Source organism: Schistocerca gregaria, chromosome 1 (genome assembly GCF_023897955.1).
Source record: "Schistocerca gregaria isolate iqSchGreg1 chromosome 1, iqSchGreg1.2, whole genome shotgun sequence".
Taxonomy (NCBI): domain Eukaryota; kingdom Metazoa; phylum Arthropoda; class Insecta; order Orthoptera; family Acrididae; genus Schistocerca; species Schistocerca gregaria.
This window is the reverse complement of record NC_064920.1, coordinates 753,668,435-753,695,312: the sequence shown is the minus strand read 5'-3', so window position 1 is coordinate 753,695,312 and position 26,878 is coordinate 753,668,435. Positions and strand designations below refer to the sequence as shown.

General features: G+C 38.2%; 1 protein-coding gene across 1 annotated transcript in view; it reads right to left on the bottom strand.

Annotated features, from left to right (window-relative positions):
* LOC126304244 (uncharacterized) overlaps positions 1–26,878 on the bottom strand; it is a 134,062-nt gene that overhangs the window by 43,854 nt on the left and 63,330 nt on the right. The window contains exons 6-7 of the mRNA XM_049991792.1: positions 6,021–6,113; positions 737–892 (exon numbers count right to left, since the gene is read on the bottom strand). Of these exons, the coding sequence (XP_049847749.1) occupies positions 737–892; positions 6,021–6,113 (249 nt within the window). The remainder of the gene's footprint in view (positions 1–736; positions 893–6,020; positions 6,114–26,878) is intronic.

The following is a 26,878-nucleotide window of genomic DNA, read 5'->3' as shown; positions in this document are numbered from 1 at the left end:
TGTCTGGAATGGGTTCCACTCAACCTTGTGTGGCTAAGTCAGATGAAAGAAGCAGAAAAACTGACACAAATGCTGTCAAAGTGGCTTTGGATTAATAGGCTTACTCCAGGCTGGCAGCCATGTGATTTTATCAACACATCAATGCCATCTTCTAATCATGACTTTACTAAGATGAGCAAATTTGTCGCCCTCATGCATCTATCAATAAAGGATACTAGAATGTTTTTTTTTGGGTTCAAAGTCTGTGTCACTGTTGTTTCTGTGAAATAATGTGATATCACACTTCAAAGAAGTGCCACAGAAGACTAGTTCTCAGTTGACAGAATATGAGAAGACGCAAAAAAGACCTTCTGATACCTACTAAAGAGAAAACTGCCTAATGCATCATCCTTTGCTACTCTTTACTAATGTTTCACTACAAATACAAGGGTGAGCTTTGTCATTCCATTACATCTCTGCTTGCATCATTGGATTAGTCCAACCTTCTGTACTACCTTTGCGGTCTAATGGTTGCATTGCTGTTTACTGATATAGATGTCCCCAGTTCAGTTCCTGGTGACCACCTCATATTTTTCTGTGTTGGTAATGTCTATCCCAAAAAAATTCAACAATGTTGTCCCATCTTTAGGTAGATGGTTTGTATTTTTGAGATACGTCTAAAAAATTGCCATTTTCAAATACAAACCATAATTAAACTAAGAAACAATACAAAATGCTTGTAACTCTTATTGCTCACCAAGTAATGTGTTGTCTAATCCTCCTGTATCACCAGACACAGTAAAAGAGTATGGGTCTGCAGGATTCTGACTCCATTCAATACAGCAATAGCCAGGTTGCATCTGAACACATACTCCGTAGTTGAGGTTGACCAGTTCTCGTGTGCCAGCAAGAGCTGCAACACACAATTCCAATTATTATTAAAACATCCATTTTTATGACTGATCCAGACAAAAATATACAAAAATAGATCATACACATGAAGTGTTAACCCATCATTCAGTTTCTAAACTATATTAATTTGTGTGAACAGAGGAATGTGTTTGTGATGATTTTTGCAGTGTCTGATTAATGGGAGCAACAATGCAATATGAAAATTGCCTGGGAGTGGGGAATACATTAGAACCTTAGAAGCAAGCTTACAGAGAAAATCTTTGAGGCAGAATACTTTGTCAAATATTTTTACACAAGCTAAGTTATTACTTTTGACTTGTAAATAATAGATTTCAGTTAACAGTCGTCCTTTTTAAAATTTATTGGTAGATTTAGATTTCAGCTAGAAACTATCCATTCTCAATGCACTATTGTTTTTGATCAATGCATATAATGCCTGTTGGTCAGGCTTCATCCACAGTTCATTGAATATTACATTTGTCTTATATAGGCAATATTTTTAAATCTATGGATATTGCTACATGACTGCACAATGTGATATCTGTTCCAAACTCTTAAGAATGTTTGTATATGATACAATTTCTATAGGTGGACCTACAAATCAGAATCGGCGGACAGGAAATTTACAAAGCATAATAAGTCAGTAAAACATAAGTCTCGATGTTGCAAAGAAAGTGACTCCTAAAAACTTTAGTAGGCCTACAGTTTTGCTTACTGACAGCCACGGAAGAGGAATTGCAGGAATTCTTTGTTTCCAGCAGGATTTCAATGTTACAAGTGTTGTGAAACCTGGAGCAGGCCTAAAAGAAGTTTTGAAAGACTATAAAAACAATAATCACGTGACACAAAGTGAATGCATTGTAATACTGGGCGGCGCAAACGATGTATATAAGATTGAGCTAATAGTAGCAAACAGAGTGCTAAGAGATGCGCTATGTACAACAGAGGATCAAAAAGCTATTGTTGTAGGCATACCACACAGACATGACCTTACTGAATCTTCTTGTGTGAACAGAGAAATCCAAAAAGCAAACAGGGTGTACAAAAAGATCTGCAAGACCACTGCAAATGCTTTTTTCCTCAGTATTGACGATCTTGAAAGACAGCACTTCACAACACATGGTATGCATTTAAATAAATGGGGCAAATCACTGCTCAGTCAAAAGATCAAAATGGTTGTGGACAGTGTTTCTCCTATATGTAAGAAAAGTGATCCTATTCCACTACCACTGGTAAAGGACGCCTGCAAAGTATCTTCCCTACCATGTACTCCAGTTGCAGCACTAACACAACATCAGGTATCACTGATTACAAAAGAATGTGCTGGGAGAGAAGAAGCTGTATCTACAGTTACAACAGGTACAACACCTCATTCAGGAACTAAGAAAACAGAAACAGCAAAAGTGGCAGCATATTCAGCAACAAGTGTACCAACAGATGATCCAGCTGTCCATTCTGCAGCAACATTTGAACTACCTACAGTGGGAACCCAGCCACTTAGATCATGCCATCAACAAGAAGAAGATAAGAGACCTCCAAGAGTAGTAGCAGTACCAAGTGTAGCGGGCAAACGGAAAACTGTACCTCCATTACGTCTAAATGATTTTTTAGTAGAAGGCAGCAAGGGGAAGAAGCCCATAAGATAAATAGTGCCACAGATTTAATAGCCTCTCAGCAAAATAGTGCATCTGTAAAGAAAGACAGGTTTGATTTGATAATCTGTTATCTTAACATTGAAGGAGTAAGGGATAAAGAATTTACTGTAAATGACTTTGGATTAGAAAATAAGTTTGATATCTTTTGTTTAAGTGAACACTGGGCTAGTGAGAGTGAACTTACATTTATTAAATTTGATAATTATAATCTAGCCAGTAGCTACTGCAGAAAACTGCATTTAAGAGGTGGTGTGCCAATATATGCTGACAAGTCACTTAGTGGTACAGTCAATAGATTAGATCTAGATTTTCTGTGTGATGAGCAGAACTTTGAAGTTGCTGGTATAGTAATAGACAGTTTTAAGTTAGTTGTAATTTCCCTGTACAGGTCACCTAAGGGTATAACCAATGTATTTTTAGAAAAACTGGACCTGCTGTTACATGTACTTACAGATACTAGATGGATACATTATGATATTGTGATAGGTGGAGGTGTGAATGCTGAATTTGATGTCACAACACAAAAACATACTGTCACTGAACTCCAAAACCTACTAAGACAGTGCAACTTACATTCAGTCAATAACAAGCCTACAAGAGAACATGCATGTCTTGAAATGAAATGTCGTATGACGAGGGCCTCCCATCGGGTAGACTGTTCGCCTGGTGCAAGTCTTTCGATTTGACGCCACTTCGGCGACTTGCGCGTTGATGGGGATGAAATGATGATGATTAGGACAACACAACACCCAGTCCCTGAGCAGAGAAAATCTCCGACCCAGCCAGGAATCGAACCTGGGCCGTTTGGATTGACAGTCTGTCGCGCTGACCACTCAGCTACCGGGGGCGGACATGCATGTCTTGACAATATTTTTGTAAATTTTAAAACAACAGAAGAATCATGTTTTGTGACAGTATTTCTATATTCTGATCATGATTCAGTATCTTTAAATTATACAAGTAGGTTCCCTCTTAATAAGAGTAATGTAAATAAGCTTGTCCCAGAAGTTGTGGTCACTAGACCAGTCACAGATGAGAAAATTGACAAGTTTCGTATGTCCCTTTCAAACAAAGATTGGTTTGTCCTGTGTTATGATGAGTCACATTATACTCTAAGCAATTATCTGCCAGCAAAGGTACTATTTGACAGGTTTTTCGAATCATTTTTGGGACACTTTAATGACTGCATACCAATAAAGAAATGCAAAGTAACTGACAGAGTCCTAAAAGCAAAAGTTCCAAATAGACAAAATACATGGTATACAAAACAGTTGTCTACTAAGAAAAATCAAGTTATGTTGTTGTACAATATTTGTAAAAATGTGAAAACCAACCATGCTAAATTAGCCTATGTTAGATCTAGGAATGAGTACAAAAAAGCATTTGTGGAAGCCAAACAAGCACACAATCTCAGAAGTATTGAGAAATCCGCCAATAAGTGCAAAGCAGCATGGACTCTAATAAACAGTGTCACCAAAGATAAAAGAAGTGACAAAATTAATATCTCTCCCCAGGAATTTAATGACTTTTTTATTAAATCAGTTGAGGAAGTAGGAAGTGCTATAATTAAACCTGAAATCAGCTCATCACAGTTACTGTCAAAAAATATTGCTAGGTCATCAACAAACAGAAGTACCTTCAATTTTTCTGACGTCTTACGTGCTTTTGTGTTAAAAATAGTGAAGCAGTTAAAATCATCAGACAGTGTAAGTATATATGACCTGTCTTGTAACATGCTGAAGAAAGTAATAGACCGTATAGTGTATAACATTTTGTATAAACAAGTGTATACTGGAGGGTTTTTTCCCTGATGAGCTTAAACTATCTAGGGTAGTTCCAGTACATAAAAAAGGAGATAAAAACTCTGTCTCAAGTTACAGGCCAATATCCATAGTCCCAGTTTCTTCAAAAGTTCTAAATGCATAATTTACCAACAATTATCTGTTTACTTTGATAACATAGGATTAATAAGTGGATCACAGTATGGCTTTAGGAAAAACCTGTCAACCATTGATGCCATAGACAATGTTGTTAAATACATCCATCAAGTATTTGAAGATAAATTCTTTGCTCAAGTGACTTTTTGTGACCTAAGCAAAGCCTTTGACTGTGTAGAACATACACTACTACTCAAAAAAATGGACTTTTATGGTGTTAAAGGTAACAGCCTTAAGCTATTAAGATCGTATTTACAAAACTGTAAGCAAGCCATCTGTGTTGGGAAAAAAATGTCCAATATAGAACAAGTTAAGGTAGGTGTTCTGCAGGGATCTGTGCTGGGCCCTTTCCTTTTCCTAATAATGATAAATGACCTTCCATCATTTATTAAATCCAGAACAGTAGTCTATGCTGATGATACAACGTTTTTAAACAGCAGTAATGATCTTAATAGCCTTAAAACATGTGTTACAGAGACAATTGAGCAAGCTTCACTCTGGTTTAAAGCAAATGGGTTCTTGCTTAATGACAGCAAAACCCAGCAGATGGTATTTAGTTTAAAAGACAAGTTTCCATCAGATGATTCTAGTTGTGTTAAATTTTTGGGGGTATATTTGGATGATAAACTTTCTTGGAATCCACATATTAAGTATATTAGTGGTAAATTGTCTAGGGTAATCTATTTGTTAAGGTGATTAATGCACTGTGTACCTAAAAATTATGTTAGAGTATCTTACTACTCATTTTTCCAAAGCATCATATCCTATGGCATTATTTTAAGGGGGAACTCCACTTGTGTGCATGATATACTATTGCTGCAAAAGAAAGCTATTAGGATAATTACAGGCTCACCATACAAGGCTCATCGTAAACCTTTGTTTACCCAACAAAAAATCATGACAGTAATAAACCTATATATTTATTATGCTTTAATCTACACAAAAGAGAACTTACCTAAAGTAAAACGCAGGGCAAATATGCATTGTTACAGCACTAGGACAAACAGCTCTATCTATACGTCCTACCACAGACTGTCAAAATCAGTTGACAGTTATGAACTTATGGGTCACAAATTATTTAACAAACTTCCACAAGCTATACCAAATTTACCAGAGCAACAATACAAACAAACACTTTATGACTGGTTAGTTGTCAACCCATTCTACAATATAAAGGATTTCATGGTCTGTGATATTAAACTGTAAAGTTCTTAACAATTCTGTTCTTTTATATCATGTACTGTACTGTATTGTATTATGTGTATGACTTTGTCTATTGCAGTAATGGCTTAAAGACAATAAAATTATTATTATTATTATTATTATTAATAATAATAATAATAATAATAATTATTATTATTATCAAGCGATTCCAATGCTGGCCACCTCATCCATAAATACTGTTTGGATTACACTTCCTGTTAATGCTTTGATTATCATTATGCAAGAAACAGTTTACAAGTAACAATGGATTATTCTTACAAGAAATTTGAAATAATGATAGAGTATGTACTATATTGGTGTGCATTTTACTTACTGACATCAGCTGCTGGATTTGCTGTTGTTCCATAATTGAAGCTTTTGACTGTCCCAGTTGTGCTGGTGTAGTACATGAGACAACCAGTGGGGGCTGCAAAATTACATTTTTTTTTAAAGAATGAACTTATTCATATCTATGTTCCAATAGTATTGTATAATAAGAGGACTCCCTTGACACCCCTTGCCCTAATCTACACATACACACACACACACACACACACACACACACACACACACACACAACAACAACAACAACAACAACAACAACAACATTCTTTGGTGCCTCACATGATGCAGGAAAAGAGCAAAACTTTGAAAGATATATGTGTGTGAGTATCTGGTATTTATATGTGTCACATATCTTTCATTTGCCAGTGACTGGTTACCTGTACTCATTGTTTGAATATTTTTACTTTTTATTACCTTACGGTTGATGATTCATTCAGTCTTTTCTACTAAGCCATTTTGTTTACTTTTTATGATGCATGATTACATTACTGTTTATGCTAACATCAGATAACATTCTGACCTCTGTTAATTTTCTTTACTTTTAAACAGCACAAAATGTTATAAATTTCTGGTCACTGAAATTGCAATACCCAGAAGGATATCAAATTATGAAGTTTTACTTATTCTACATGGACAGTACAGTTGGAAGAATACATGATTAAACTTTTAGGTCATTTGGGGATTTATAGGATGCAAAATTTAGTAATGGAGTTGACACCTGTGGCAGAAACAATGGTTCTACTCTGATTGTCACTGAGTTTAATTGTACTTGGATGACAAAATAAGGGTACACTATTGCATGCTGCTTCATCATTCACAGAGTCTGTCAAGTGGTAATGTGTCAACATCTCAGCAACCCATATCAAAATGTTTTCAATGAATGAGGAATCTGGAAAAGGTGCAGACCAGGCCAACAGTCAAATACTGTTGGTATTGAGATTGGTCAGGACAGCATGGTGAACATGTCAGCCATCAGTCTTGCATTATCTTTTTGAAAGATAACTTCACAGAAACTTTGAAGATTGGGAGTATCCACTGTTGTTAACATATCAGAAATCAGACACTCACTGTCCATTTGTGAATTAGAAGGGGGTCGTGTCCTTGGTAGTAAAATAATGTGTGCCCAGTGGTACCCCATGCCATCATAATAGGTTCTGACCCCATATGATGATGATGATGAGTGCAATCCAGTGACATTCATTTCTTGGAATCTTTACTGATAGGAATGTACATTGAAACACTGCACATAGTAACTGGATGCAATAATGTTGTGCCACTCTGTGTCCAGTGTTGTCATTGGGTGCACCACTGTTCGCACATCTCTCTCTGCTGACATTTCAATGGAAGATGCAACAATGGTCACCATGTTTACAGACTGTGGTGCTCCTGACGTCATTGCACTGTCAGGCATGAGTACTTGTCTCACAGCAAAGAAGCCCATTTCCTAACTTAGGATACATGACACGGGTGTATGACGTTGTGTGGCTGAGTGAACAATATGTCTGTTCTCTCGGGCATTAATTGGGTGAAACCACTGAGATCCTGTGTAGTGTTCCAATGATTCCATATGGACGCGACAGTTTGGGGGAATCCAACCAACAGGAATATCAATATAATGAAATCATATGCCACATTTCTGCTGCTGTTGAATTTTTACGCATGGAACTAACTAAATAACTGAGGATTTTATTGAAGCGGAGTCAATAACTTTCTAAAAAGCCGTGAATCCCACACGTATCAGTAACATGTACTCATGTTCAGTTATATAATTTCATACGGTGACTTGCAGATCATCCATTATAATATACTCATATCTAAAGACAATGTCTTCTTTTGTTTGGTTCATAAAGAGAAGATAAATTTGTCTGTTAGTTTTTTTATTTATTGTTTTTGTGTGCCTCGATTTTTGTTTCAGTTTGGGGGAAACTGTCTTCTTTTGCACACATTCTGTAAATGAGACTGCAATTGCCTTTTGTTTAACTTGTAAACCATCTTAATAATTATTATCTCTAGGTGACTTCCTTTTGTCACCATTCAAATGGATTTATACTCCTCAAGCCTTTCTTGCAGAAAATCACTGTTTTAACTTTACTAAATGCCTTCTATGAGAACTACCTAGAACAAATAGTTTGGAAATCCAGTCATGGAAATATATTAGGCCAAATAGCAACAAACAGATCTGATCTCTTTGAGAATGTTCACAATTAAACTGGTACCAGTGACCATGAGGTAGCTGTAGAGCAGTGGTTACCAAAATACAAGGGGCAATTAAAACATGTTGAAGAATTTACATGATCAGCAAACTACGTAAAGAGACAGTAATGTTATATCTCACAAATGAACTCTGAACACTTAGCTCTAGAGAGGAACATCTAGAGGAACTGTGGCTCAGATTTAGAAGACTAGTTGACCATGTGCTGAATAGATATGTAGCTAGTAGAACTGTTCATGATGGGAGGGACCCTCCATGATATGGTATACAGCTTCTGTAAAGAAGCTGAGACTACTGCACAAAAGGTGTAAAACAAAGCACAGGGTTAGAAATAGGAAATGCTACAAGAAAAAGATCTGCCTGTCAAGAGGGTAACATGTGAAGCTTTCAGTGATTACTGTAACATGATATTATCAAAGAATCTCTCACTAAACACAACACAATTCTGGTCATATGCAAAGGCTGTTAGTGGCACTAAAGTTAGATTTCAGACACTAATGGACGAGACAGTGACCGAAATGGACGGTAGCAAATCAAAAGCAAAAAAGGTCAAATTTCATATTCAAATGTTCCTTTATGAAGAAAGATAAAGGGATGTTAACTCAATTTAATTCTCACAATACTGTGAAACTGAATGACATAAATGTTAGTGTCAGTGCTAGTGATGAACAAATGAAGCTGAAGAAAGCTCCAGAGTCCAATGGAATACCTACCAGTTTCTATACAAAATTTGTGGCTCAGTAAGATCCTCCTTTGTAACCATAACCTACAGTAGACAATTTGATCAAAAGACCATGACCAGTAGTTGGAAGAAAGCACCGATCAAACATATTTGCAAGGACGATAGCAGAAGTTATCCATGAAACTAGCATCCAATATCCTTAACATCCATTTGTTGTAAAATCTTAAAACATACTCAGAGTTTAAATGTAATGAGTTATCTCAAACCTTCTCCATGCTAACCACTATGGATTCACTGATCATGTGAAACTCAATCTGCACTTTTCTCACACGATATCCTGAAAGCTATAGATTAGGAAGCAGTCAGGTAGATGCAGTCAAAAGCACAATTGCTTGTGGTATAAAGCAAAATTTGTGACTAGGTTGAAGATTTCTTGGCAGGAAGGGTGCAGCATGTTGTCTTGGATGAGAGACATTGACACATGTAGAAGTAACATTAGCTGTGCCCTAGCAAAGTGTTTTGGGGTCCTTGCTTTAGAAGTTGTATGTTAGTGACATTGCAAATAGTACAAGGGCTATCCACAAAGTACATTACGCTTTGGAATTAAAAATAAATAAAGTATTGGAAATTTTTTATTATATACAGATGAAAGCCACACTTAAATACTACTTTTCTACATAGTTGCCATTTAAATTAAGGCACTTATCATAGCGATGGATGAGCTTGGAAATTCCTTTGTCGTAAAATTCGGATGCCTGTGCCTTCAACCACGTGGTTACCTCTTCCTGAAGCTGTGCGTCCTCATCAAAACGCTGCATAGCCAACCACTTCTTAATTGCTGGGAATAAATGGAAGTCACTTGGTGCCAGGTGGCGACTGTACGGTGGATGAGGAAACAACTCCTACTTCAAAAATTCGAGAACTTCATGAGTGGCATTTGCTGTGTGGGCCTGGGCGTTGTCATGAATCAGCAAGATCTTTGAGCCCAACTTTCCCCTGCGCTTGTTTTGTATTGCTCTTCTGAGGTTATGCAGAGTTTGGCAATACCTTTGAGAGTTTATTGTAGTGCCTCTTTCCAGGAAATCCACAAAAATCACACCTTTTCTGTCCCAAAAGACAGTCACCATCACCTTCCTTGCCAACATTGTATGCATGCATTTCTTGGGTTTTGGGGGGGAATTTGTGTGCCCCACTGCATTGACTGCAATTCTGTCTCGCAGTTCACATGCTTAACCCGTTTTGTCACCAGTAATGATGCGATCGAGTAATGAGTCGCCATCTTTCTCGTAAGCATCCAAAAATGTTAACGCTGCAGCCATTCGCTGATTTTTGTGAATCTCTGTCAAGATTTTTGGTCTGCATCTTGCACAAAACTTGTGGTAACCAAGCTTTTTGGCAGTCACTATGCTGGGTCTTCCACTTCGCTCTTTGTCGTGAACATTAGTTCGGCCATTTTTAAATTTTATGACCCATTGATGCACTCCACCTTCAGTGATTATGTTGTTCCCATACACTTCACAAAGCTGCCAATAGATTTCTATCAGTGTACAGTTTTTTGCAGTCAGAAACCTTATTACAGCATGAACTTCCCACTTCGCGGCATTTTAAATTAACGCTGACATTTCAGACTGTCACAGTAACTCAACGGAGTACAGCACGAACCTCTCACTAGCAAGGCAGGATGCCAACTGAGTGGCGGAATGCCATGACACCAAGATGACCACGCTAGCCCCGCCCCTAATGGACACAAACGAAAACGTAATGTACTTTGTGGATAGCCCTTGTATTAATAATAACTTCAGACTTTTTGCAGCGGTTACCATTATCTATAGTAAAGCACTGAATGAAAAATGGCTGCACACATAGTCAGTCAGATTTTGATAAGATTTCAAAGTGGTGCAAAGGTTGACAACTTGCTTTAAATATTTAAAATGTAAAACTATGCTCTTTACAAAATGAAAGGATGTAGTATCCTATGACTACAATATCATGTCACAACTGCAACTGGTCAACTTGTGTAAATACATGGGTGTAAGAATTTATAAAGTATGAAATGGAACAATCACAGACACATTTACAGATAAAGCTTGAGGCAGAATACTAGGGAAGAAGTTAGAATACGAGGGAAATGCAATCAGTCTTCAAAGAGATTCCTTACAAAGTAGTTGTACAACTCACCCTACAATATTGCTCAAGTGAGTGGGATCCATACCAGACAGGAATGGCAGGGGATACTGAACAGATGCAGAGAAGGGTAGTTCAAATGGTCACAGGTTTATTTGACTCATTGGAGTGTGTCACTGAAATTCTGAAAGAAACCAAACTGGCAGACATTTTACGAAAGACACAAACTATGCCAAAAAGTCCACTCAAAAGTTTTAAGTACTGGCTTTAAATGGTGAATCTAGGAATATTCTTCTTGCTTGGTTCATGTTATTCTGGCATGTTCCATTCTCATTCGTGTGAATCTAAAATCTTCTCTTTAATAGTTCCACTGTTCTATTCCAGGTTTTCTCACTCTTTACCTTTTTCATATTTACAGAATCTTTTGCTCTTTGTGCAAGTACCTTGGTTAATTTATCATCACTTTTATATACATTTGTATAATCTTCATTTCCCAAAATGCTGGAATTTTTACTTAATTAAATTTGCTATAAGCATATATTTTAAAATAAGTTGGCTTAACCTAGAGTTCATATTTGATGAATTTGTTTGTTTTTAGTTTCATACCTATTATTACTCTGTGTTTTAGTAGTCTATAGTCACAAAAAATCCTTAAATGATGTAGAACCATTACATCTGGTATAATCTGTTTATCATTTGATGAACTTTAGTCAATTTAATTTTCAGTTGGTTCTTGATAAATCAAATTTCTATCTGCTTTAATCTAGACGAAATAAAGGATAAATATGTTGTGCTTTCTTGCAGAGTCAACTAATAAGGACCTCTGTCATTTCTGTTATCATATGCAAAGTTTCCTGTTGAAAAGCATTCCCTACTTTTGTCTTACTTTTTGAATAAAACAATTCATTACAATCTTGTAGCTGGATCTCATATCATTTATCAGTTTCTGTAACTCTCGATAAAAATTTTCAACATCCTCACCAGAAATAAGCTTTTTAGGCTAAGAATTTAATAATTTGTATTTAATGTCTTTGGTTTCTTATTATATTAAGTCTTTGTATTCTGACTGAGGTTCTTTCAATATCTGTTAATTGTTTTTAATTTTCTTGTTAACAATAAAGTCAATGTCTGTGTTCCTTCCTGGTTGGCTGCTCCATTATAAAGCATGAGTCCAGACTTCAAATTTGTTTCATCTTTTTGCTTTTACCACACATCCCATTTGATTTCCACCTCTACTAATCTATCTTCAGGCCCTGAAGTTCTGCAAATTACACACATCAAAAAACGTTTTGCATCACCTCGGTTCTGAGAATTCTGGAACCTGTACAGAAAACTGGAACAGAGATCAACATAAACATCATTTCTGCCCTTTTTATTGCTCACATCATACAGCCATTAGAGCATCTTACATGGTTACTGGCAGTATACTTCGGCCCCATATAATGCCACCCCAAAACAGCAGGGAACCTCCACCCGGCTGCACTTGCTTGGCAGTCTGTCTAAGGTGATCTGATTATCGGGAGTGAAGTTGCGCATCGTGCACAGTTTGAGTCATAACGCGACGTCCTGTGGCTGCACAAAAAGCATTATTCAACATGGTGGCGTTGCTGCCAGGGTTCCTCCAAGACATAATCTGTAGATAGAGGTCATCCACTGCAGTGATAGCCATTGGGTGGACTGAGCAAGGCATGTCATTGACAGTTGCTGTACCTCCTCCATGTCCAAACAACATCGCTTTGGTTCACTCCGAGATGTCTGGATACTTCCCTTGTTGAGAGCACTTCCTGGCACAAAGTAACAATGTGGACATGATCAAACTGTAGTATTCACCACTTAGGTATGGTTGAACTGCAGACAACATGAGCCATGTAACTGCTACCTGGTGGAATGACTGGAACTGATCGGTTGTTGGACCGCTTCGGTCTAATAGGCCCTGCTCATGTGTTGTTGTTTATGTCTTTGGGTGGGCTTAATGACATCTCTGAACAGTTAAAGGGGCTATGTCTGTGATACAGTATCCACAGTCAATGTCTATATTCAGGAGTTCTGGGAATGGGGGTGATGCAAAACTTTTTTTGATGTGTGTATTATCATTAAATGAAAAGCAGTAAACTCTATTGGGTTTCTATGTTACCAGTAGTTCTGGCTGCCTAACTAGCTGGTGAAATTTAGAAAACTAATTGGGTAGTCATCTACAGAGGTGATGCTGCCACAAGTGGAAATTGTCAACGCAAAATGTTTGCCAATATGTCCAGTTATCTGATCATCAAGTTGTTCAGTTAATAGTTGACTCGGGGAATCTTTCCCACAATATGTTTGAAGAGCATTTATACTACTTCATTACCAAGCTGGAGTACATACAGAGTGCAAATCTACAATTGAATCTATAAAGTTCTTTTTTATTGCCTAGAGTGTCTTGTTAATGGAGACAGAGTCTGTCTTGATACTGAAAAATGAGAGCCATAACTCAAGTTTCCAATTTCATATGACAATAATGATCAGAGAGAAGTCCATTCAAGGTTCTGCTATTACAGTTATTTCATGAAGAAGTATAGTTTCAAGGCATGACGACTACAGGAACTAGAGATGTGAATTTTGAAATTCAGAAATACATCTAGAGAAGGTTAATATTTATCACATAATAACAGTTTTACAACTTTAAAATGTAATTGTTTAGCTGTCGAAGACAACAACTGTAATTGCATGTTTGTAAAAATTCTTTAGAGGTATCAAATTGTTTCAAGAATTAAGATACTGAAAAATTTTCAAAATCTTTTACTTGACTTCGGGATAATTTTATGCACACACTGTACATTCTTATGAAGCAACGAACATCACAGATTTTACAAAAATATGGCAATTCTTTGCTCTCAAATTTTTTTGTCACTGCTTCTTGCATGGGAGCAGATATAGCATTTCCAACAACTTTTATATTTCTATCTCCTATCCCATCAAAGTTATGTTTTTTTGCTTTTACTTATTTTGAATTCAAATTGCTTACAACACTTATTCAGAAGGTAGAATTCCTTTTGTTCATCATCTTCATTTTCTGTCAATAATGTCACATCATCTGCATATAAGAGGCACTTTAGAACAGTGTATGTACCACTGTATGTCCTTGCATTAGATTTTTTTTTTTTTTTTTTTTTTGAGATCTGAATAATGTGATCTACATAACTTTTGATGAAGAAGTCCATCAATTCAACATCTTCCTTGAAGTAACAATACTGAAAAGTGACTTAGTGCAGATCTGCTGCATAAATGCAAATGCATGTATAGCCACAGTACTTTATTATTGCACGTTATGTATTTTCCTGTATTAAAATATATTTCCTGAGTCAAGGCTTCAATGAATGGAAATGGATAGCACTTCACAAGACAATCTTTTAGCCAAGGAAGAAATCATTGCTCACTTGAAAGTATTGTATGAGAAGATCTGTTTTTGAGAGTGTCTGACACCTTATTGAACCCACAGGGGAGATTAATGATGAGCGTTCGTGTGCTGGCTAGCCTGGAAGTGGTTTTTAGCTGACTTCTCACATTCCCCTAGGTGAATACTGGGCTGGTACCTAAGTATCATCTCAGTTCCACATTTTGCACATTTTGTGACCAATAAGAAAACTTTTGCTTATCTTCACATGAACAACACTACATGCAGACAGTTGGAGTGCAAGTGCACATACATTCATCCAGTGGGGTTGGGGTAATGAGATGATGACAGAAAGGGCATCCACCCACCCCTTAAATTAACCATGCCAATTCTGTAAATAATGATATTGGCCCTGCAGCAATATGGAACAAAAGCACAAGAAAGAGAAAAATAATAATAACAATAAGATGAATATAAAAAATCACTATCCACCCAAGCCAAACTTCACCACGATCATACAGTCAAACTCCAGAACTGCTCTACACAACTGAAATATCATCATTAACCATGAAGATCAAGGACATTGAGAAAATGGAAAGGCAAATGCTCAGGAAAATATTTGGACCAAAGATCCAAGATGGTATCTGGATGCGCAAAAGCTCTCAAGAACTGTACTCATGTCAGTTGCATGGAAAATACGATTGAAAATCTATGGAAATTTAGCAAGAATGGACACCTCCAGAATGACCAAGAAAATCTTCCTTATCATCAAAGGAACTAGCCAAACCAGGGCATGCTGGCTAACAGAAACCCAAAATAACCTCACAGAACTCAGTATTGACCCATTAGAAACGACATGGACTGCATACAGACAGAAAATCAACTGTCATAAGTTCACAACCAAAAACCCGATGGAAAATAAATTGAAATTGAAAAATGCTTGGACACAAGAAAGAAGATAGGCCCATAGTGAAAGGATGAGGAAGTTTTGGAAAGAAAAGAAGAACAAGAAATATAAGAAAACCAGTGCTAATTAATGGTACAATGTGCTGTTTAGAGAGTGAAACAAATAAATAATAATAAATAATAAAATGAAGGAGGAGAAGAAGAAGAAGAAGAAGAAGAAGAAGAAGAGGAACAGCGACTGACACCTTCCAGTCAATCACCAATTTTCTGCAGATCTTTCAGCATCTTGCTGCAGTGTTCCGACCTTGCACCCTCCCTGTAGGCAACAGGATTATCCACAAACAGCTCCTGCCATTCTAGTTATGTAGTACCTTAACAGACTTGCTTGCTTTTTAGCATCGTTTTTACTGTAAATAACTGAAACTTTACCATTCACATGGAAACAGCAAGTTCACAATGTGAGATTTGCCAGCTGATCTAAATCTGAAAAAATGGATGCAAAACTGGATTTTCAATGGTGATATCCTTATGTTCGTGTTGGCTTGTTGGGGGGGGACTACACCAAGATCTTTTTATATCAGAAATGAGTGTAATGTCTAGATACAATGTTGCTAAAGTAATTGTGCATGTATGGTAATTCTGTTCCTTTAGTTGCATGGCAAAGGAATAACAATTAGCAACACAATGTGCATTGAAGAAAAGTTTTATTAAATAACTGCAGCACATATACATAATGTGTGAACATTTGAGAGGAGAACCATGCAAAGACAAACATATCAAAGATCTTGAACAAAGAGTCTCCAAGTCAAACTTCAAGATGATATTTCTTGTAGTTGATAGTCATCACATAGATATGCCGATTGGCACCCATTCTTCATTATGACCAACAAGTATTACTTCATTACATTTTCAGACACCTTTACTGAGAGTAATTATTGTGACATGATCCTCCTTGTTAAGCCAGTAATATTGTCTAATCATCTAACATACCATAAGTTAACCATCTCAAAAATATTCAGTTAGTTAATTATACAACAATTGTAGTTCATGTAAGTCAGTAGGTTGCTGTAGTCTCTTGATATTTCTCAAGTCTCAGAGCTTCACGCCACAATCATGCATTTTATCTTAAATGAATATTTTCTCAACAGTTATGAGGTGACATTAATCCATTTCAGATCTAATCAGCACAGCATATCAGTGTATTTATACATAATATAATTTGAGAAATTAAGAATAGGCAGACAGAAGTATTAAATGACCATCAGAAAAAAGGAATAATGTAGTTTTACTTGTCCTGTTACATTAAAATTTCACCAATTCCATTCATGGATGCAGCTTATTGACCCACATGGTGTCTTGGTATGAACTCATAAGTATGGTATAATCTTTTTGCCTATGTAGCTAAGCAACTGCCTCCTTCTGTTCTGCCATGGGGCATGCACATGCTGCACCTTAACAGAAATGCGCATGTATCAGCTTTCAGTCATCGATCAGCAATGACTGTATGATGCCCATCCCACGACAAGTGTTGTCAGTCATGTGGTAAGTGGATGCCAGGAGCACTTTACTGAAGAGGAGTATTACTTTGGGCACGTGTGTGATTGTCTACTCTACTACTTTACATGTCCAAGAGGCATGTTAATTGGATTTGGTTGAAAATGTCCTCGAACTGTGTCTGCTATTTGTGGCTAAGGAATTAACTGGCAAAGAAGGGTTGGTAAGCCATGGTTAACTGCACTTGTTTGGACTTATTTGGTGAGAAACTTAGTGAGCAGACTGTACAAACAGTTATTCAGAACTATCCACTGTGTGGTAGTATACTTTCAGGGTGTATACAAGGGGAAAAAATTTCTGTGTTAAGTGACATTAGGTTTTGCATAGATTTTGCTTCGAAACTGTAAAACTTATCAATCCTTTGAATGGTTAACGTTTTATACACTCGCGTAGAACTTCAAGGGAAAAAAAAAGAAAAGATGGGAGAGAGAAGTTTTGGAAATATTTTTAATGAAAAAAAAGGAGAGAAGTTTTCGAAAGACCTTTGAGTTGCTGCAATATATACACTGCATATTTTCGTATTTTGAAAGTATAGATTCTAATTGCATCAAACACAGCACTTTAATTTCTGGAGTGTTGAAACTGAGGCTGTGATGTCCTTTTGTAAACCAATCATATTTCATGCCACGTGATCTCACCAGCTGATGACAGCAGATATTCAGAGCATAGGACACATGCTATAGTCAGCCAACAGCTATATCACTGGCTACACAGCGTGAACACACAAAGAGGAAAAGTTAATGGTTTACATTAATATACATAATATAGCTGCAAGAAAAGCTAAGCTTCCACATACAATATTGGTCTCTAAGATTAACAAGCTACAACAGAAGCTAAGCTTTCACATGTTATATTGATCTTGTAAATTTTCTTTGAGTACCAGTACTCTACAATCTTATTTTTGGTTCTTTATTATGGCATAATGCCTTACATGGCAGAAGATGATAACATGCACTTGAAGTTCAGCAAACAGTTGGAACTAGCCAATACTGTGGACAGAAACACTTCATTTCAAATAAAATGATTACCTCAGCGGAAAGATTAATAAAGCCAAATTTCTTTAGCAAAGTTGCAAAAATAACTTCATTGTTCAGCAAGGCAATTAATGCTTGACTGCTAATAACTTGGCAATAAAATAATATCAGAAAACTGAAACTAATAATATATTTTGCCCTCCATAATTATGTGAATGTATTTTAATTCATTTGATAGCTCCCATCCACAGATATCCATTTAGTTTTCATTTGACATGGGAGCTGTAAACGAAGAGGAAACAGTGAACTCACTTAACACAAATATGGATCACGTGGAGACTAACCCCTTCCCCACAACAACTCAGACAACTCTGCACATGCGTGAATCTGGCAGTTAGGGCACATGAGAAAAATTTTTCCCATTTGGATGTGGCTGCTTGCTGCTACTGCTGATACAGATAAAAGCCACACTTTGAGTAGCGGGAAGTGGGAGAAGGTAGTGCTCATACGCTGCTCTACTGAGCATCCACATCGGCTCGCTTGTTACTGGTCAAACAATACTAATGTGAACAGTTGTGATGTCTGACATATTTTTGTTATTTGCAAATGCTTGTGTGTGCACGGTGTTTTGTTGTTGTGAATTGCGCATTTCCTTTGCCACTTGAGTTTTATTTTTTTACTCTAGTTTATATTTTACTGCTGCAGTATCATTCTCCAGTATCAGGATACAGTAAAATTCTTTGCTAGAGAATCAATTCTTACCAGTCAAAATTACAAAAATTTAACTGAAAGCAAAAACAATGAAAAATTCCTGGAATTCTGAAAAATTCCCGGATTTTTCCCGGTTTTCTCCCAGATGAAAAAATTCCTGGGTTTTTCCCAGATTTCCCAGTTGTCCCGGGTCATATGCATCCTGCCTTTAAATTATGTGTGCTGTACTATTTTAAGTTTTAGTTAACCTTACTGGTTCCAGCTTGGCTAAGTTTCATTGTTGAAATTGTTTATGCCACAGTTATTCAAGGCAGCTTGTCTTGTTTTGTCTATCAGTTCTAAGCCCTGTTGGTAATATATGAATATTTTTTGTGCTGGTTGTGGGTAGTTTATTCGGTGCTCAGAATTTGTGAGGTTTCAGTTTTCCAACCCACTTGTTAGTTTAAGCCATGTGGATGGTGGTGTTAATTTTATTTATACATTCTTTTGTAGAATTAACCTGAATTATCACAACTTAAAATCAAGCTACATTCTCTCTTGGTTGAGATTTGCATTTTACCTAATTTCATGTTTGGCTATTTGTTCCTAATCTCAGGTTCTTTACGGAGACAACCACTGCTATTTATGAGAGTTCAAATAGTCTTCATCTGATTAACATATATATTATATATTACATTGTTTTTTTAATGTTTGCTATTGCCTGATGTGATCTGGTGTGTTTACAGGTGTTAACTGATTTGTTAACTAAATGTTTATTCATGCTTGATGTATTATTCTGGAACCTTTGGTAACTGGAAAGTTTTCACTCTGTTTTAATAGTACCTGAATTCATACTGTGATTTATTTAATCTCTTTTGAGACAGAACTACCTGGGAGAGGTGAAGCTCTAAACTAGGTCATGATTTCAAAACTGAGATTAATATTCATCAAGTCTGAACTATTACATGTTTATTACTGAATTTTTGGGTTGTTGTATATAATCACAGCCATTTGAGCTTTTAAAATTTAATGTGTAAAAAATATGCACGAGCAAGCAGTAAAGAAAACAAAAGAAAAATTCGGAGTAGGTATTAAAATCCATGGAGAAGAAATAAAAACTTTGAGGTTCGCTGATGACATTGTAATTCTGTCAGAGACAGCAAAGGACAGAAGAGAAGTTGAACAGAATGGGCAGTGTCTTGAAAGGAGGATATAAGATGAACATCAACAAAAGCAAAACGAGGATCATGGAATGTAGTTGAATTAAGTCAGGTGATGCTGAGGGAATTAGATTAGGAAATGAGACACCTAAAATAGTAAAGGAGTTTTACTATTTGGGGAGCAAAATAACTGATAAAGGTTGAAGTAGAGAGGATATAAAACGTAGACTGGCAATGGCAAGGAAAGCATTTCTGAAGAAGAGGAATTTGTTAACATTGAATATAGATTTAAGTGTCAGGAAGTCGTTTCTGAAAGTATTTGTATGGAGTATGGAAGTGAAACATGGACGATAAATAGTTTGGATAGTTTGGACAAGAAGAGGATAGAAGCTTTCAAAATGTGGTGCTACAGAAGAGTGCTGAAGATTAGATGGGTAGATCACGTAACTAATGAGGAGGTATTGAATAGAATAGAGGAGAAGAGGAGTTTGTGGCACAACTTGACAAGAAGAAGGGACCAGTTGGTAGGGCATGTTCTGAGGCATTAAGTGATCACAAATTGAGCATTGGTGGGCAGAATGGAGGGTAAAAATCATATAGGGAGACCAAGAGATGAATACATTAAGCAGATTCAGAAGGATGAGGTTGCAGTAAGTACTGGGAGATGAAGAAGCTTGCACAGGATAAAGTAGCATGGAGAGCTGCATCAAACCAGTCTCAGGACTGAAGACCACAACAACAACAACAACAACAACAACAATAACAATTTGCACTACTTGATAAATAAATCTTTTCTTGGTGTTGTGTTATGTTTTTTGTGTCCTTGCACCTTATCACTTCCAGCTCGTCACTTGCTAATCATTTCACACATGAACATAAATTGTTCTATATGAGTTTATATTACATTAACTACTGTTGCTACGGGGTGTAAATATTCAGTATTTTTATATATAGGAGACATTGAGTCACACACACACACACACACACACACACACACACACACACACACACACACACAGATGAAATGTAACTAACACACATATGACCACTGCTTCTGACTGCTGAGGCCAGACTTTGAGCAGCTGTGCATGATGGGAGAAGGAGTGTGGGTGGTGGGAGTAAGGAGGAGGCTAGGGTGGGGAGAGAGCCAGTAAAGTGTCACTTTTTGCAGCCTACAGGGATGAAGTACAGAGGGTAGGACAGCTAGATGCAGTCAAGAGGTTAGACGGAGGGTTGAGAAGGGAGGGGGATGTAGAAAAGGTGAGAAGTAAAATCACTGTGGGTGCACTGGTGGAATAGAGGACTGTGTAGTGCTGCAAGGGAACATGGAAGGGGCTGATGGTTAAGGACAATGACTAATGAAGGTTGAGGCCAGGAGCATTACAGGAACATAGATTATATTGCTGGGAGAGTTCCCACCAGTGCAGTACAGAAAAGCTGGCGTTGGTAGAAAAAAATCCAGATGGCACAGGCTGTGAAGCTGTCATTAAAATGAAGAACATTGTATTGGGCAGCTTGGTCAGCAATTGGGTGGCCATTCATGTAGACAGACAGCTTGTTGGTTGTCATACCCACGGAGAATGCAGTTCAGTAGCTGCAGCTTAGGTTGTAAATCACACTACTGGTTTCACAGGTAGCTCTGCCTGCGATGGGATAGGTGACACTTATTACCAGAGTGGAGTAGATGGTGGTGGCAGGACATATTGGACAGGTCTTTCATCCATGTCTATTACAGAGACATGAGCCATGAGGCAAGGGGTTGGCAGCAGGTGTTGTGTAGGGATGGATGAGGATATTGTGTAGGTTTGATGAGTGGTGGAATATCAGTGTGGGAGGGGTGGAAAGGATAGTTGTAGGACATTCCTCATTTCAGGGCATGATGAGAGGTAGTCAAAACCCTAGCAGAGAACTTGATTAGTTGCTCAAGTCCTGTGTAGTACTGAGTCACGAGGAGAATGCTCCTCTGTGATGAGACAGTAGAACTCTGGGATGTAGGGGTTGACTGGAGAGAAAAGGCACAGCAAATCTGACTCTGCATAAGGGTGGGAAGATAATTACAGTCTGTGAAAACCTCAATTAAATCCTTAGTATTTTTTGAGATGGATTGCTGATCAATACAGATGCGATGGCCACTGGTGGCTAGGCTGTATGCAAGCGTCTTCTTGGTATGGAATGGGTGGCAACCGTCAAAGTGGATGTATTGCTGGTAGTTGGTAGGTTTGATATGGACTGAGTACTGATGAAGCCATCTTTGAGGTGGAGGTCAACATCAAGGACTGTGGCTTGATAGGTTGCGAAGGACCATGAGAAGCAAATAGAGGAGAGGGTATTGAGGTTCTGAGGTAATGTGGATAGGGTGTCATCACCCTCAATCCAGATCATGAAGATGTCATCAATGAATCTGAATAGGTTTGCATAGGATGGTGCCATGTGGGTGCCCATTGCCATACCCTGGATTTGTTTGTAGTTGAAGCCTTCAAAGGACAGGTAGTTGTGGGTGAGAGTACAAATGGTTCAAAAGGCTCTAAGCACTATGGAACTTAACATCTGAGGTCATCAGTCCCCTAGACTTAAAACTATTTAAAGCTAACTAACCTAAGGACATCACACACTTCCATGCCCGAGGCAGGATTCAAACCTGCGACCATAGCAGCAGTTCAGTTCCAGACCGAAGTGCCTGAACTGCTTGGCTACAGAGGCGGTGAGGATACAGTTGGTCATGGTGACCAGGAAGGAGGTTGTATATTTGGAATCTGTCAGGCACTGTGAAAGGTAGTGTTCAATAGCAGGAAGGCCTTGAGCATTAAGGATGTTGGTGTGAAGGGAGGTGGCGTCAATAGTGACAACTGTGGCACCATGTGGTAAAGGAACAGGCACTGTAGAATGTTGGTAGGGGAAATGGTTCATATCTTTTATGTAGGAGGTTAGGTTGTGGGCAATATGACGCAAATGTTGGACTACAAGAGCAGAAATTCTCTCAGTGGGGTACAGTAACTGGTCAAAGTGGGGTGTCCTGGGTGGTTTGTTTTATGGACTTTAGGAAGCACGTAGAAGGAAGGACTGTGGAGAGTGCTAGGGTTAAGGAGAGAGATAGACTCCAGTAAGAGGTTCTGGGATTTGAAGAGAGACTGGAGATCCTGCTGTATTGCTGGAATGGGGTCACTGTGGCAGTGTTTGGAGGTGGATGTATCTGACAGCTAGTGGAGTCCTTATGCCAAGTAATCTTTGTGGTTCAAAACAATATTGGTGGAGCCTCTGTCAGCAGGTAGAAGTATAAAGTTGGGATCCATTTTTAGGTGGTGAACTGCAGTTTTTCTATGGATGTAAGGTGTAATGCAATGGACTACTGAAACTATCGATACCATCGGCTGGCGAGCTATGCGGTACCGTGTATCAACATGAAAGAACATGTATATTAATATAAAATTACAGTCAACATAAACTGAAATATTATCATTTTATTATAAAAACTAATGATTTGCAGGACAATCATATTATGTATTGCTGCAGAACTATTTAAAAACTCTATTCAATTTTTGTACTGTTTTCATAAGTACTGATAAGTATCAGTATGTATAAAATATCTATGCTCAATTCATGTTGGCAAACCTGCATACTTCGTAAGGTCTTTGATTGTTAATACAGAAACAGTTTTTGCCAAGTGAGGCTAAGGGTCAGTCGTATTTTGCTGAGTCTAAGAGGCAGAGAGTCTTGAGAAGTCGTGAGAAACGGACAATGTTGAGAAAGGTTGTGTTGCTGAACATTTTTGAGACAACGACTTATGTTGGAAAAGCTTATATTGGTAAACTACTGATTGTTATGAAGATGATATTACGAAAATATATAATATGGAAAGCTTTAAACAGTATCAGTTCTTATGTAGCATATTACAAACCCAAGGACCGATTGTAATAACAATTACAGCAAATCCAGAAGTTACCTCTAGAGTATGAGCAAGCAACAATAGGTATTTAAGGTAAGTTAAGTAAATTATTTCATGTTTGTACTGTGAAGTTACCTTCTCTTTGTCAAATAGTTAAGTCTCTTATGGTCTGTTAATAGAGTGAACAGCTGACGGGGACTTTTGGTCCACTATTGAAACCAGGAACACCACATAGGTTTTTAAACATGTGTCATAATTTTATATATAAAAAAATTGATGATGATATCGATATTTGTTCCCCAGACAAGAGAGGTAACATTACAAAGGTTAACTTGGATGTTGAGGGATTTGGGGAATGTTGTGAGGCATGGTTCGAGGTTAAGAAATTTTGAAAAGTTAACAGAGAGTGATTTGGTAGCAGTGGTAGTGGATCACAGTTGGATGGAGGAGTGAACTGAGTGAGACAGAGTTCAGCAGTGGTAATTGGTTGAGTGGGGTTGGTGGCGAAAAATTGTTTCCACTACAGGGACAGGGAGAATGAGAGAAGGTCTTTAACAAGTCATGTATGATTGAATTTTGGAGTGGGACAAGAGGTGAGGCCTCTGAAAAGGACTGATACTTTTGTAGGGCTAAGACTTTTGGAGGAAAGGTTCATGACAGTATTTCTGTTCTGTTTAGGTTTTGGATTCTGTATGACGATGGGAGGAAGTTTTTAAAGGTGGGGAAAATGTAGTATGTCTGTGAGACAGGGTTTTTCAGGTATGCGAGGGAGGTTTGGAGCTTCTTGTAGAGGTGGTGGATAGTGGTATTCCAAGGTGGGAGTAGGAGGTGAAGAGGGTGGAGAGTTTTTTGAGGTGGCATTGTGCATGATGCTCTATGCCCTTGAGGGCAAGAATTTCAGCATGTGAGATAGGATTGTGATTGCATAGTAGGAGAATTTTGTGGATGGAGAGGAGTTATTGCAAGAAGATATGGGCCTGACTAACATGGTTTTGCAGTATTATGTTGGTGAGGGTTAAGGATGGAGAAATCTGAACAGATGGAGGTCATTGTGGAAGGAGGGCTTGCAGTTGGAGATGGATTATTTGATAGTAAGGCCATTTTGGTTCCACAAGCCAAGCATGCCTCTCCAGTTTCTTCTGAAATCCTTAAGCCCATCCCTGACCTTCTCCACAGGATCTATTGGGGGAGTCCATAAGTCAATAATTCTTCTCCAGACTCTCCTGAAATCCTTAGGTTCATCCCAGAACAAAGACTCTCCACCCAAAATCTTTATCTCCCTCACCCCTACTACTACCCTCCACACTTCTACTTTCTACACACATTTTAAAGTCAATAAATTCAACCTCCCAGAACATCTCATTGTGGCCGGTTACTGTGACCTCACCAAGAGAATTTGTGCTGTTGTAGATCAGCACCTGTAGTCTTTACCAACAATCTACCCTCTATATAAAAGATACCATCCATTACCTCCATCAACTCTCCACAATTCTTGTTTCTTTACCACACAGTACCTTGCTTATCACTTTTGGTGCTGCCTCCCTTTGTTACAGCAACATACCTAATGCCCATGGCATTCCTGCATTGAGCACTAAGTTTCCCAATGGCCAACATATTCCAAACCTACAACCTCCTTCTTGTACAGCATGACCAACTATATCCTCATCCACACTTAATTCTCCCTTGAAGGTATCACCTACAAACAAATCTGGGTTATAGCAATGGGCACCCACACGGCACCATCCTATGACAATCTATTCATGGGCCATATAGATGAATCCTTTCTAACCACCCACAATCCTGAACCCTGTACCTGGTTCAGATTTATTGATGACATCTTCATGACCTGGACTGAGTGTGAGGACACCCTATCCATATTCCCACAGAACCTCAACAGCCTCTCCCCCATGGTCCTCCTCAACCCGTCAAGCCATCTGCAACAGTGTCGACCTCTACTTCAAAAGTGGCTAGTACTTCCATCCACATCAAATCTAACAACCACCAGTGATGCCTCCACTTCAGCAGCTGCCATCCATTCCATACCAAGAAGACCCTTGCATGCAGCCTAGCCACTCATGGCCATTGCATTTGTAGTGATGAAAAATCCCTCTACTGAGGGTATAATGGGGGCTTTCACAGACCATAATTACCCTGCCAATTTTGTACAGAGTCAGAAATGCTGTGCCTTATCTCTCCAGTCAACCCCCACCTCCCAAAGTCCCACCATCTAGCCACAGAGGAGCATTCTCCCATGACACAGTACCACCCAGGATTGGAGCAACTAATCACATTCTTGGCCAGACAACATCTTGTCATGCCCTAAAATGAGGAATGTCTACCACTATCCTTTCCACCCCTCCCACAGTGCCGTTCTGCCACCCACCAAACCTACACAGAATTCTCATCCCTCTCTACACAACACATGTTCCCAATCCCTTGCCTCATGGCTGATATCCATGTAATAGACCTAGATGCAAGACCTATCTCATACACCCTTCCACCACTACCTACTCCAGTCTGGTCACAAGTATCACATATTCCATCAAAGGCAGCACTACGTGTGAAACCAGTCATGTCATCCACTGGCTAAGTTACTACCACTGGGCCAAATTCTGCATGGGAATGACAACCAATATGCTACCTGTTCACATGAATGACCAATGACAAACTGTGATCAAGAAAGAACTGGACCACCCAGTTGCTAAGCATACTGCTGAACACAATGTTCTTCATTTTGCATTTTGTGTCACCTGGATCCTTGCTACCAAAACAATATTTTCTGGATTGCACAGGTGGAAACAATCTCTGCACTATATACTATGTTTCCTTCACCTACCTAGGCCTTTCTCACTCCAGCACTACATAGTCCTCTATTTCACCAGTACTCCCAGAGTCTGTTTACTTCTCTCCTTCTATGCTCTTCCACCCCTGACTGCACCTAGCTTCTCTACTCTTTCTCCACCTCATCCCTGTATGCTCCCACAAACAGCACTTTATTGTCCCCCACCCCTACCATACTATCCCATTCCCTCCACATGCCAGCCAGACTGCTTCTTCCACCATGTGAACTGCTCACAGTCAGTTAGAGATAGCAGTCATGTGTGTGTGTGTGTGTGTGTGTGTGTGTGTGTGTGTGTGTGTGTGTGTGTGTGTGTTTTGTCTAATTTGGAAGAAGAACTTTTGGCCAAAACCTTACTTGTTTGACAGTCTTTTTGTTGTACCTATCTGCAACTCAACATTTCTGCTATACATTGAGTAGCAATCTAACCTTTTGATAATATCATCATTATTT